The 12,968-nt window shown below is 45.6% G+C and overlaps 1 protein-coding gene across 1 annotated transcript in view; it reads right to left on the bottom strand.

Moving 5' to 3' along the window:
• The window catches only part of vwa8 (von Willebrand factor A domain containing 8), a 489,820-nt gene that overhangs the window by 419,099 nt on the left and 57,753 nt on the right, over positions 1–12,968 (bottom strand). The window contains exon 4 of the mRNA XM_038802772.1: positions 697–807. Within this exon, the coding sequence (XP_038658700.1) occupies positions 697–807 (111 nt within the window). The remainder of the gene's footprint in view (positions 1–696; positions 808–12,968) is intronic.

Genomic DNA, 12,968 nt, shown 5'->3' with positions numbered 1-12,968 from the left:
TGGATCAGGAGTCTTAACTTTTCAGCTCTGCCTGCAGATGTAGAAACTAGAGTGTATTGTGTGTATCTCTGATCTGCCTGACTCTCTCTACAGATTCGCCTCCTCTTTCTAGAATGCCAAACAGGGATTTGCATAAGGAAATCTGTTGTCAGAGGCAAAACATGAGTTGCAACGATTGACACAAAGACTTGTGAGAATCCAAATATTAACCGGGAGTGAAACAAAAAAAAGAGAAAACAGTTCAGAGACTGCTCTTGTCTGTTACTATACCTGTTCCAATTCCTCCAGTACACTACTGCCACATGACAACACAAGACCAATTGCTTTACTTAGGTCAAAATGACATTTGGTTTTCCAAATGCCCGAATAAAGTGATCATCATAATGCCAAAACTAATACTGAAATGAGTTGCAATGCTGGAGCTGGCACTTCCTTGTAACTGGTCTTATACACTTAAAAGTGTGTCAAGGCACAAAATAGGCAAAGTTCCACCGTATTAGGGCTCCTGCAGATTGTTCATTTGTTAACTATATGGTGTACCAATCTGTTATGACATTTTCTAGTTCAGAATGATGTTGGTCTGCTGTGCCTTCATCCCAAAAGCATTTTGTTTCATTGACATACAGATGTAGTTTCAAAGTGAAAACTTGTGTTAATGAAAAAAGAGATTAATCTGCCAGATGCAACATAACTTACCTGATCAATGTAAAAGGCTGTCCCTTCTCTGATCTCTCTGCGCTGTTTAAGGTCTGTCTCAGTGGTATCCCTCGACAGTGCCATGTACTCCACCTCTCGCTTGGTCAGTTCCTGTTGGAGATAACATACCAGACCCACAATTACATAGAAGTACAGTAAAAAAAAAAGTCCATTTGGCCCAACCATTCCATAGTGTTTCTACTCCACTCAAATATCCTCCCATCCTTTCTCATCCAACTCCATCAGCATAGGGGAGAAGACCAAAATTTGGAATTTAACCTTGGTCAAGTGTGAGGTTATCCATTTCGGTTGGAGAAATAAAAATGTAGCTTATTATTGAAATGATGAGAAATCACAAAATGCTTTGGTACACAGAGTGTCCTCGTGCAAGAATCTCAGAATGTTAGTATGCAGGTGCAGTAGGTAATAAGGAAGGTAAGCGGAATTATCGCATTCATTGCTGGTGGAAAAGAGTGGAAAAGTAAGGAAGTGCTGTTGCAACTGAAAAAGGCATTGGTGAGACCCCATCTGGAGTACTGTGCACAGTTTTGGTCCCCTTATTTCAGGGTAGTGGTAAATGCATTTGAGGTAGTTCAGAATAGACTCACTAGATTGATTCCAAGGATGAAGGTCTTGTCTTCTGAGCAGCGATAGAGCAGTTCAGGTCTGATCTCGCTGGAGTTTAGAAGGCGAGAGGAGATCAAACGGAGGTAAAGAAGATGCTACGGGGGATTCACAGGGTAGATTAGATTCTAGTTGGACATTCTAGAACAAGAGGCCATAGCTGTATGGTATGGGGTGGCAGGTTTAAAACAGAAACGAGGAGGAATTACTTCACTCAAAGGGTCATGACTGTGGAATTCTCTACTCCGGACACCGGAACACTAAACAAGTTTAAGGATGAAATTGGTTTTTAATTAGCAGGATGAAGAGTTTTGGTGAGCGGGCAGGAAGGTGGAAACGAGGCCAAGATTAGATCAGCCACGATCATACTGAATGGCAGAGCAGGCTTCAGTGGCCAAATTGCCTAATCCTGTTCCGAGTTCTTATGTTCATCAAACAAAACATGACCCTGAGCCTGGTAAAGAGATATTGGAAAAAATACGCAAAAAGAGTTAGGTTTTAAGGAGCATCTTAAAGGGGGAAAAGGAGGTAGAGATTTAGAGAAGAAGAACTCACCTTCCGGGAGCGGAGGCAGCTGGCCCTATGAATGACACCCTGTACTGAGGCAGCTGTTAAATACAGAGCGAGGGTCGGGGCCTTCACTCACCTTCTGGGAGTGGGGGACCTGCGGGAGGCACCTCTACTGGGGCAGGAGGCTGAGTTTGAAAAACAATCCAAAGGCGACATCACAGAAAATGGTAAATTGGTTGGCGAGAAGCTGCTATTACGATTTGAGTTTAAATAACTTTAACTAGAAAAACTTATCATTTATAAAGAAGTAGCTACTTAAATTTCACAAAGGAACACTAGCACAAGGGAAGTAAAAGAGAGAAAAAAAAAGAGTAAGACAGTGCAAACCCGGGAGGATAAAAGACACGAGAGAAGAGCAAAACTGAGAATAGAGCCGTGAGGGTAAAGAAGCATGAGGAAGAGGGAGACAGAGAGCAGAGTCATGAGGGTAAAGGAGCACGAGGAAGAGCGAGACTGAGTGCAGAGTCATGAGGGTAAAGGAGCATGAGAGAAGAGCGAGACTGAGAGCAGAGCTGGGAGGATAAAGGACACGAGAGAAAAACGAGACTGAAGGAAGAGTGCTAGCTTGGAGTTTGAATCCCCTGACATGACTTCAGGTTTCAAAAGTGACACGGGGAAAATGGAATCAGCTGATTGGCTAAGTGTGGTCGGATAAGCATTTACTATTTTATCGCTTATAGTTTGTACCGCCGATATTTTGTGGTCCATAGTTTGTAAGGGTTAAATTCTTGAGTAAGGAGGACCAAGGAAGATAGGCCCGAGAACAACGGATATAGAACATAGAACAGTACAGCACAGAACAGGCCCTTCGACCCTCGATGTTGTGCCGAGCCATAATCACCCTACTCAAACCCACGTATCCACCCTATACCCGTAACCCAACAACCCCCCCCCCCTTAACCTTAATTTTTTAGGACACTACGGGCAATTTAGCATGGCCAATCCACCTAACCCGCACATCTTTGGACTGAGGGAGGAAACCGGAGCACCCGGAGGAAACCCACGTACACACGGGGAGGATGTGCAGACTCCACACAGACAGTGACCCAGCCGGGAACCGACCCTGGGACCCTGGAGCTGTGAAGCATTTATGCTAACCACCATGCTGCCCATGCGGATATGATTTGATTATCTTCCAAAAAGTTTAATTTAAAGGGGTACGGCATGGCAAGAGAGCTCAAAGCTCCTCCTGTTCTATGTGGGAAGCCGGGAACATTTCCAGTGCGCAGGGCCAGTCTGTGTGCAAGACGTATCTCCAGCTGCACGCCTCAAGTCCAGGTTTAAGACTCGGAGCACTGGTTAGGGACACTGTGGAGCATCCGCAACACAGAGTGTATCCTGGATAGCACTGAGAGAAACATGGTCACATTACAGGCTCCACAGAAGAAGAGAATGGGTGATCACCAAGCAGACCAAGAGGACTAGGAGGCAGTGCAAGAATCTCCGTGACGATTCACTGGCAAAACAGATATAATAATAATCTTTATTAGTGTCACAAGTAGGCTTACATTAACACAGCAATGAACTTACTGTGAAAAGCCCTAGTCGTCACATTCGAGCGCATACTTGGGTACACTGAGGGAGAATTCAGAATGTCCAATTCACTCAACAAGCATGTCTTTCGGGACTTGTGGGAGGAAACCGGAGCGCCCGGAGGAAACCCACGCAGGCATGGGGAGAATGTGCAGACTCCGCACAGACAGCAACCCAAGTCGGGAATTGAACCCGGGTCCCTGGCGCTGTGAAGCAGATATACAGCTTTGGATACTGTTGAGGGAGAATGGTCCCTCAGGTGAAACAGCAACAGCACAGTTGGTTCTGCTGCACAAGGGAGGAGTAAAAAATGTGGGATTGCAATAGTTATAGGGGTTTCAACTGTAAGGGAATAGATAGGCGTTTCTGTGGCCGTAAACCAGAATCCAGAATGGTATGCTGCCTCCCTGGTTCTAGGGTCAAAGATGTTTCAGAACAGCTACTAGGACATTCTGGAGGGGAAGGGTGTTCAGCCCATGGCTGTGGTACAGATTGGTAGTAATTATGTAGCACGGTGAAAAGGATCTAAGGATTACTACCAGTGTCACGTGCTAGTCAGAGCAGATGGCGCAGGACAGATCAGAATACATGGCTGAAGAGATGGTGTGATTGAGAGGGCTTGAGATTCCTGGGACATTGGGACCGGTTTCGAGGGAGGTGAGGCCAGTACAAGCTGGATGGGTTATACCTGGACAGGACCCAGTGCAGAAAGAGGCCATTCGGCCCATCGAGTCTGCATCGGCTCTTGGAAAGAGCACCCTACTTAAGCCCACACCTCCACCCTATCCTCATAACCCAGTAACCCTACCTAACTTAAGGGCAATTTTAGCATGGCCAATCCACCTAACCTGCACATCTTTGGACTGTGGGAGGAAACGGGAGCACCCGGAAGAAACCCACACAGACACAGGGAGAACATGCAGACTCCATACAGTGACCCAAGCCGGGAATCGAAACCGAGACCCTGGAGCAGTGGAGCAACTGTGCTAACCACTGTGCTACCGTGCCACGGGGAGTATTTGTTCGGATGCCTGGGGACGCTAGAAACTAAAATGGCAGGGTGATGTGATCCTATGCAGAGTCAGAAGAGAGAGTAACATAGACAAGAACAAAAGATAGACAGGGGAAAAAGAAAAGTAATAGGCAGAGAAATCTGCTTCTGATGTTGACGTTGTTCTAGCAGGCTATCCTCCCAGAGTGCTTAGGGATCACGGCCACCAGTGCTATGTTACAGATAATCTTCTGGTAGCTGCATTCAGACAGTACTCCCAGACAATAAGACTTCCTCTGGAGAGTATTAATCTGGGTCTTCACTCAGAGAACAATGGCAGGCCTGTTTAGTTCTTACTTGGTTCCCAACTTCACCAGATTGACCTCCAGTCTGACTGAGGTGAGAACAGAGTTCCCCACACTAGATTTTTAGAGGGTTTAAAACATCTAAACCCTGCCTGCAGCTGGTGGCTTGAACTGCTTTCCTTGCAGTTCAGTCTCGCTGTGCAGAGAGAGATTTTTTACCTTGGAATTTTGGAAAAAATCCATTAGATGAGGTAGAAAGGTTCAGACTGCCTCCTTCTAGGCTTCAAAACCAAAACAAAGGTAAAACCAAACCGGGTCTCACTAAGGAACATTCCAGAACCAGCAGAGCCAATCACTGCCCTTCCCCGAAAAGAACCCAGCTGTTGGGGTCAGCTCATTAGTCACCAGCCAAGCCAATCAGTCAGGGTCATCACTGCTGCCAGACCAAAATAGCACGCCCTGTTGAAGCTTTCTGTTTAAAATTAAAGGTAATATAATTAAGGCTTGTCCTTAAAGTCATTAATTATCCATGGACCATAATTGTAATAGTGAAAAATAACAAATTAAAAGGGAACAAACCCGAATAAGGAGGACCGTTACAGAACAGGACAACCAACGTTAAAAAGACAAGCCTTATGACTATGTGCCTTAATGAATGGAGCTTTCGCAATAAAGTGAATGATTTAATCTCACAAATACATGTGAACGGGTACGATGTAGTCGGGATGACAGAAACTGCAGAGTTTCCAGGGATGGAACTAAACAACCAGGAGCATTCAGTATTTAGGAAGGGCAGGCAAAGGGAGACGGTGGTGGAGTTCCATTGCTGGCTAAAGAGGGAATTAACACAATGGTATGGAAGGTTATTAGCTCCGATGTGGAGTCTGTAGAGCTGAGAAACACCAAGGGGCAAAAAACGTTCGTGGGCGTTGTCTGTAGACCCCCAAACTGTGGTGGTAATGTTGCAATGGCATTAAACGGGAAAATAGAGAACCATGCGATAAAGGGACATCTGTAAACAAGGGTGATCTTAATCTGCATATAGATTGGGGAAATCAAATTAGTAATAATGCCGTAGAGGAAGAATTCCTAGAGTGCACACGGGATGGTTTTCTGGACCAATATGTCGAGGTACCAATGCGAGAATAGGCCATCCAAGACTGGGTATTGTGTAATGAAAAATTAATAATCTAGTTGTGCAAGGCCCCTTGGGGATGAGCGACCACAGCATGATAGATGGAGAGTGACGTAGTCGATTCTGAGAGAGGGTCCTGAATCTAAATAAAGGAAACTACGATGGTATGAGGCGTGAGTTGGCTATGATTGGAGAATGTTACATAAAAGAATGACGGTGAATCAGCAATGGAAAACATTCAAAGAATGCATGGGTGAACTGCAACAATTGTTCATTCTTGTCTGGCGCAAAACTAAAATGGAAAAGGTGGCCAAACAATGGCCTACAAGGGAAATGAGAGATAATATTAGATCCACAGAAGAGACATATAAATTGGCCAGAAAAAACAGCAGCCCTAAAGATTGGGAGCTATTTAGTATTCAGCAAAGGAAGACCGAGGTATTGATTATGATAGGGAAAATAAGAGTATGAGAGTAAACCTTTAAAATACTGACTGTAGAAACTTTGATTGGCATGTGAAGAGAAAAAAATTAGTGAAGGCAAATGGAGGTCCCTTATAGTCAGAAACAGCTATTACGAGCCCAGACCAGACCTCAACAGTTGCTTGGATACCAAACAGAAACCCCAATATATTATTTTATTTGTAATACTGTGAGGAAAGGATACTTTGCTCCAGGAGTGATTTCACAAACAAATAGGGATATGGAATATTAAAACAAACTGTATTCTTAACACAGTATCACTAAATTTTGTATCACACTGAAAATAGTTTACAATTACCAGTTAAATAATGTTTAACAAAAACGTGATGAAACACCAAGTCCAAATTGCTATCTTGAATCTCCACTTAAACCCACTTCATAGAACATTAGAGCGCAGTACAGGCCCTTCAGCCCTCGATGTTGCGCCGTCCTGTGAAACCCCTCTAAAGTCCCTCTACACTATTCCCTTATCGTCCATATGCCTATCCAATGACCATTTGAATGTGTTTAGTGTTGGCGAGTCCACTACGGTTGCAGGCAGGGCATTCCACGCCCTTACTACTCTCTGAATAAAGAACCTACCTCTGACATCTGTCCTATATCTATCTCCCCTCAATTTAAAGCTATGTTCCCTCGTGCTGGACATCACCATCCGAGGAAAAAGGCTCTCAATGTCCACCCTATCTAATCCTCTGATCATCTTGTATGCCTCAATTAAGTCACCTCTTAACCTTTTTCTCTCTAACGAAAACAGCCTCAAGTCCTTCAGCCTTTCCTCATATGATCTTCCCTCCATACCAGGCAACATTCTTGTAAATCTCCTCTGTGCCCTTTCCAATGGTTCCACATCCTTCCTATAATGTGGCGACCAGAACTGCACACAATACTCCAAATGCGGCCGCACCAGAGTTTTGTACAACTGCAACATGACCTCATGGCTCCGAAACTCAATTCCTCTACCAGTAAAAGCTAACACACCGTACGCCTTCTTAACAACCCTCTCAACCTGGGTGGCAACTTTCAGGGATCTATGGACATGGACACCGAGATCTCTCTGCTCGTCCACACTACCAAGAATCTTACCATTAGCCCAGTACTCTGTCTTCCTGTTATTCCTTCCAAAATGAATCACCTCACACTTTTCTGCATTAAACTCCATTTGCCATCTGTCAGCCCAGCTCTGCAGCTTATCTATGTCCCTCTGTAACTTGTAACATCCTTCTGCACTGTCCACAACTCCACCGACTTTAGTGTCATCTGCAAAGTTACTCACCCATCCTTCTACGCCCTCCTCCAGGTCATTTATAAAAATGACAAACGGCAGCGGCCCCAAAACAGATCCTTGTGGCACACCACCAGTAACTGGACACCAGTCAGAATATTTCCCATCAACCACCACCCTTTGTCTTCTATCAGCTAGCCAATTTCTGATCCAAAATGCTGAATCACCCTGAATCCCATGTTTCTGTATTTTCTTCAACTAGTCTACCATAGTGAACCTTATCAAACGCTTTACTGAAATCCATATACACCACATCAACTGCTTTACCCTCATCCACCTGTTTGGTCACCTTCTCGAAGAATTCAATGAGGTTTGTGAGGCACGACCGACCCTTCACAAAACCATGTTGACTATCTCTAATCAAATTATTCCTTTCCAGATGATTATACATCCTATCTCTTATAAACCTTTCCAAGACCTTTCCCACAACAGAAGTAAGGCTCACTGGTCTATAGTTACCGGGGTTATCTCTACTCCCCTTTCATGTACAAGGGGACAACATTTGCTATCCTCCAGTCTTCTGGTACTATTCCTGTAGACAAAGATGACTTAAAGATCAAAGCCAAAGGCTCAGCAATCTCCTCCCTAGCTTCCCAGAGAATCCTAGGATAAATCCCATCTGGCCCAGGGGACTTATCTATTTTTACACTTTCCAGAATCGCTAACACCTCCTCCTTATGAACCTCAAGCCCTTCTAGTCTGGTAGCCTGTATCTCAGTATTCTCCTCAACAACTTTGTCTTTTTCCTGTGTGAATACAGACGTAAAATGCTCATTTAGCACCTCTCCTATCTCCTCGGACTCCACGCACAACTTCCCACTACTGTCCTTGACTGGCCCTACTCTTACCTTAGTCATTCTTTTATTCCTGACATACCTATAGAAAGCTTTAGGGTTATCCTTGATCCTACCTGCCAAAGACTTCTCATGTCCTTGCTTGGCTCTTCTTAGCTCTCTCTTTAGAGCCTTCCTAGCTAACTTGTAACTCTCTAGCGACCCAACTGAACCATCACGTCTCATCTTCACATAAGTCTTCTTCCTCTTGACAAGTATTTCACTTCAGGTCAAACAACTTTGAAATACAGTTAGCCGACCCAGAAATAATTACTGTAAAGAGATGCCTTGGATAAACCATGTTGAGAGAGAGATCCTTTGAGACTGTTTGAAGAGAGAGACCTGAACCCTTCAGAATAATGCAGAATTTCTGGCTGTATTAGAACATTGAACATACAATGCAGAAGGAGGCCATTCGGCCCATCGAGTATGCACCAACCCATTTAAGCCCTCACTTCCACCCTATCCCAGTAACCCCTCCTAACCTTTTTGGGTCACTAAGGGCAATTTATCATGGCCAATCCACATAACCTGCACGTCTTTGGACTGTGGGAGGAAACCGGAGGACCCGGAGGAAACCCATGCAGACATGGGGAGAACGTGCAAACTCCGCACAGACAGTGACCCAGCGGGGAATCGAACCTGGGACCATGGCGCTGTGAAGCCACACTGCTATTCACTTGTGCTCCCATACTGCCCTATTCTTCAGAAAGTGCTTCTCAGCTTGCTTTCAAGCCAAAACTAAACTAAACTCTGCCTGACGGAGACTGGTCCAACCCAAGCTCCTCCTGTTAGTTACATAATCTTACAAAGGTCAAACACAATGTCTTTAATTATCTATTACCCAGACAGCCTTCTTCATATTTACCAAAATCCACAAGCCCAACTTCAACAAAACAATATTCATGGTTGGAATGAATTATTTTATTTTTATGATGCTTTAATTACACCCGTCTCCAAAATGCCTGCTGCTTTTCAAACCAGGATTTTAAAAAACATGTGTGCAGCAGTCACACACTAACCCAGGCTTTTAACCCTTACTGCACCAACTACATATAATACAATATATCTGAAATTCCTACACTCAACATAGAGGAAAATTGAAAATGGGGAACAAAGAAATGGCTGACCAGCTAATTCTCCACTTTGGTTCTGTCTTCTCAAAGGAGGACACAAATAACGTACCAGAAATGTTGGAGAACACAGGGTTGAGTGAGGAGGAAGAACTGAAGGAAATCAGCATTCGTAGGGAAATGGTGTTAGGAAATTTGATAGGACTGAAGGCTAATAAAGCACCAGGGCCTGATAATCTGCATCTCAGAGTACTTCAGTGACCCAATAAATAGTGAATCCATTGGTGAACATCTCCCAAGACTCTATAGATTCTGGAACAGTTCCTATTCATTGGAGAGTAGCTAATGTAGTAACCTCACTATTTAAAAAGGGAGACAGAGAGAAAACAGGGAATTATCGGCCAGTCAGCCTGACTTCCGTAGTGGGGAGACTGCTGAGAGTGCATTATAAAATAATTAACAGCAAAGCACTTGTGAAACAATGGCAGGATCAGAGAGAGTCAGCATGAATATACAAAAATGAAAGCATGCATGACAAATCCACTGGAATTCTTTGAGGATATATCTAGTAGAGTTGATAAGGGGGAACCAATCAATGTGGTTTATTTGGACTTTCAGAAGGCTTTCAACAAAGCCCCGCATAAGACATTAAATAGCATACAAAATTAAAGTGCATGCAATTGGGGGTCATGCATTGAGATGGATAGAAAACTGGTTGGCAGACAGGAAACAAAGAGTAGGAATAAACGGGTCTTTTTCCAAATGGCAGGCAGTGACTCGTGGGGTACAGCAGGGAACAGAAATCTTACGGGCTGCACGTTAGTGGTTAGCACTGTTGCTTCACAGCTCCAGGGTCCCAAGTTCGATTCCCAGCTTTGGTCACTGTCTGTGCGGAGTCTGCATGCTCTCCCTGTGTCTGCGTGGGTTTCCTCTGGGTGCTCCAGTTCCCTCCCACAATACAAAGATGCGCAGGTTAGGTGGATTGGCCATGCTAAATTGCCCTTTGTGTCCAAAAAAGGTGGGTGGGGTTACTGGGTTTAGGGGATAGGGTGGAGGTGTGGGCTTAAGGAGGGTGCTCTTGCCAAGGGCCGGTGCAGACTCGGTGGGCCGAATGGCCTCCTTCTGCACTGTAAATTCTATGATACCTAGCTATTCACAATATGTATTAATGATTTACATGCGGGAGCAAAGGGCAATATCGCCACACAGGTGACGCACAGCTGGGTAGGAGGGTGAGCTGCGAGGAGGATGCAGGGATGCTTCAGCGTGATTTGGACAAATTGAGTGAGTGGGCAAATGCAAAGCAGCTGCAGTATAATGTGGATAAATATGAAGTTAGAGCAGATGCAGTATAATGTGGATAAATGTGAAGCTAACCACTTTGGTAGCAAAAACGGGGAGGCAAATTATCTGATTGGCCATAGAATGATAGAGGGGAATGTGCAACGAGACCTGGCTGTCATTGTATGCCAGTTGTTGAAAGTAAGCACGCAGGTGAAGCAAGAGGTAAACATGGCAAATGGTATTCAGGCCTTCCGAACAAAAGGATTTGATTATAGGATTGGGATGTCATGCTGCAATTATACTGGGCCTCAGTGAGACCACACCTAGAATATAATGTGCAGTTTTGGTCTCCATATGTTTTTGCCATGGACGGACTGCAGTGAAGGGTTACCAGACTGATTCTTGTGGTGGTGCGACTGACTTATGAGGAGAGGCTGAGTTGGTTCCGATTATTTTCACTAGAGTTCAGAAGAAAAAGGGGGAATCTTACAGAAATCTATAAAATTCTACTGTAAAATTCTAAATGGAGAGGGTATATGCAGGGAGGATGTTTTCATTGGTGGGGAGTACAGAATCAGAGGTCACAGTCTAAGGATATGGGGTAGACCATTTAGGACAGAGATGAGGAGAAATGTCTTCATCTGGAGAGTGGTGAGCCTGTGAAATTCGTTATCACAGAAAGCAGCTGAAGCCAAAACACTATGGGCTGGATTCTCCGTTCCTTCATCTAAGTGCTGACACCAACGGAGGATCGTGGTGTTTCACAACAGGAAAATCATCGCCATACCCACACAAATTCCGCTAAAGGAGAGGGGCTAGCACAGGCGCAGCGTGAAACGCCCACAAAATGCGTGAAAACGTTGGGAGAATTGCCCAGTCCGTGCTGGACATGTGCAGGGCTGACAGCTACAGCCACGTGCATGCATACACCCCCCCACCACCCCCCTACACACGCACCAATCGCACCGAAGATGGTGCCGGTTGCGCTGGAACGCATACCTTTTCACCCCTACCACACAGCCCACCTCATGTCCACCCCCCACTACTCCCCCCCCCCCCCCCCCCCCCCCCCCCCCACCCCCACCCAAGCCCTGGCAGAAGCTGCCTCGCCAGCAGGAACAGTTCCCGGCGGAGTAAGGTAGTGCTGGACACTGTCCACATGCAGTCTCTTTCTCTCTCCACAGCCACCACGCCAGGTTCACGACCGCTGAGACCACACGTTGCCCACCTTGTCGGCAACTCGGCCCATTGGAGGCGAAGCATCTCGGTGGGCCCGACAATGATATTCAAACGGGGTTGCGAGTGCACGAAGCACGATGATGCTGATTTGGAGGGGGCGGAGTATCGCGACCCAGTGTCAAACCGCCGCCTGCTGCGATTTCGCCGTCTGAGTCGTTCTCCGGCCGACTGCCATCCCCGATTTCAGCGTCGGGGAAAGGAGAATCCTACCCCATGTTTACATGAAGTAGATATAGCATGTGGGACTAAAGGGACCAAAGGATATAGGGGAAAAGCAGGAACTGGTTACTAAATTGGATGATCAGCCATGAGGCCCATGAGGCAGCACGGTAGCATTGTGGATGGCGCAATTGCTTCACAGCTCCAGGGTCCCAGGTTCGATTCCGGCTTGGGTCACTGTCTGTGCGGAGTCTGCACATCCTCCCCGTGTGTGCGTGGGTTTCCTCCGGGTGCTCCGGTTTCCTCCCACAGTCCAAAGATGTGCAGGTTAGGTGGATTGGCCATGATAAATTGCCCTTAGTGTTCAAAATTGCCCTTAGTGTTGGGTGGGGTTACTGGGTTATGGGGATAGGGTGGAGGTGTTGACCTTGGGTAGGGCGCTCTTTCCAAGAGCCGGTGCAGACTCGATGGGCCGAATGGCCTCCTTCTGCACTGTAAATTCTATCTATGATAATGAATGGTGGAGCAATGAACAAGGGTGCAAGGAATGAACAGTACTTAGTACCAGATAGCACATGGGAGGCACACTTTATTCGGCTCAAAAAGCGGAATGTCCTCCGTCTGCTCCAATTTTCTATGTTTCCAACTTAGGATCAAGGCCAGTATACAGTGATTTTCAGGCAGAATATGTAGATTGGCTCACAAGGTGAAAGACAGAGGGAGATAAAACAGCGGAAGCTAATTAACACATCTTTATTCAGT

The sequence above is a fragment of the Scyliorhinus canicula genome, chromosome 7, assembly GCF_902713615.1.
Source record: "Scyliorhinus canicula chromosome 7, sScyCan1.1, whole genome shotgun sequence".
In the NCBI taxonomy this organism is placed as follows: domain Eukaryota; kingdom Metazoa; phylum Chordata; class Chondrichthyes; order Carcharhiniformes; family Scyliorhinidae; genus Scyliorhinus; species Scyliorhinus canicula.
The sequence above is the reverse complement of the archived record's forward strand: the minus strand, read 5'-3'. Positions and strand labels throughout refer to the sequence as shown.